Here is a 1,251-nt window from a genome sequence, read left to right as displayed (position 1 = left end):
AATAAGACATGCCAAAGAGCATCTTCAAAGAGCCAGGAGAAAATTTGGAATTCATCTTTCTTAAAAACAAATGACACAGCAATCATTGTCATTATCCAAAATGAAGTATAGAGAAGCCATTCTACTTTATAATCAATAGCTCACAAAATATAATCCAAATGTATTCTTCCTCTCTAAGTACATGGAATTCAAAGAGATAAACTTGCTAAGATTAAATATTTCTAAGATGACTGTTGCATTCTTGGTGTGAGTGCTTCCCCAAATTGTCATAATGCCCAGGTCTTTCAGTTATATAATGTTAAAATAGAATCAAGCAAAAACATTTTTTTTCCCCAGGACCATTCTCAGAGCTTCTTTGACATCTTTATTTCTCAGAGAGTAAATCAGAGGATTCAACATGGGAGTGACTAAGGTGTAACATAAGGAGGCCACCTTACTGAGCTCAGGAAATCTGTCAGGGATAAAATACATAAAGGTGACAGCACCATACAGTATACTCACAACTCCTAGGTGAGAGCTGCATGTGGAGAAGGCTTTCTTACGTCCCTCAGTGGAGCGTATTTTTAGCACTGTGGACACAATATACATATAGGACACAATAATGACAGTTATGGTAGGCAAAATAATAATGCTACATAAGACAAAAGAAAGGATCTTATGAATGTAGAGATCAGAACAAGAAATCCTCTGAACTGGACGGTAATCACAGTAAAAGTGGTTGATGGCCCGAGAAGCACAAAAAGGTAAAGTAAATGTCATGCTGCTCAGAAGAACTCCATCAACGCAGCCACAAAAATAGGAACCAGCCACCAACTGAGTGCAGAGACGTGTTGACATCCGAACAGAGTAGAGGAGTGGGTTGCAGATGGCAACAAAGCGGTCATAAGCCATGGCTGCCAGAAGAAATCCCTCAGTTACAATGAAGAGGGTAAAGAGAAAGAGCTGGGTCACACAGCCTGCAAAGGAGATGGACTTGCTCTCAGACCAGAAGTTGATCATAGCCTTGGGTGCAATAACAGATGAGTAGAAGAGATCAATGAAGGAGAGGTTGCCTAGGAAGAAATACATTGGTGTGTTCAGCCGGGGATCAGTCATTATAATGGCCATCATCCCAACATTCCCTAGAAGGATCATGGCATAGACGAGCAGAAATAGCAGGAAGAGGAAGATGTGGAGCTCTGGGCGGACCGTGAAGCCTACAAGAGTGAAGTCGGTCCCTTCTGAGTGATTGCTTGTTCTCCTGTCACCCAT

At 41.3% G+C, this 1,251-nt stretch overlaps 1 protein-coding gene across 1 annotated transcript; it reads right to left on the bottom strand.

Annotated features, from left to right (window-relative positions):
* Positions 1-309: 309 nt before the first annotated feature.
* OR9K2R (olfactory receptor family 9 subfamily K member 2R) lies at positions 310-1,251 on the bottom strand. Its single transcript, NM_001391735.1, has one exon. It carries the CDS (start codon positions 1,249-1,251, stop codon positions 310-312), a length of 942 nt encoding a protein of 313 aa, NP_001378664.1.

Source organism: Equus caballus, chromosome 6 (genome assembly GCF_041296265.1).
Source record: "Equus caballus isolate H_3958 breed thoroughbred chromosome 6, TB-T2T, whole genome shotgun sequence".
NCBI classification, from domain to species: Eukaryota; Metazoa; Chordata; class Mammalia; order Perissodactyla; family Equidae; genus Equus; species Equus caballus.
This window is presented reverse-complemented; position numbering and strand designations above follow the sequence as displayed.

What these genes read in the sequence shown, in the direction of transcription:
- OR9K2R (NM_001391735.1), bottom strand. Translation starts at nt 1,251, where the DNA reads ATGGGTGACAGGAGAACAAGCAATCACTCAGAAGGGACCGACTTCACT.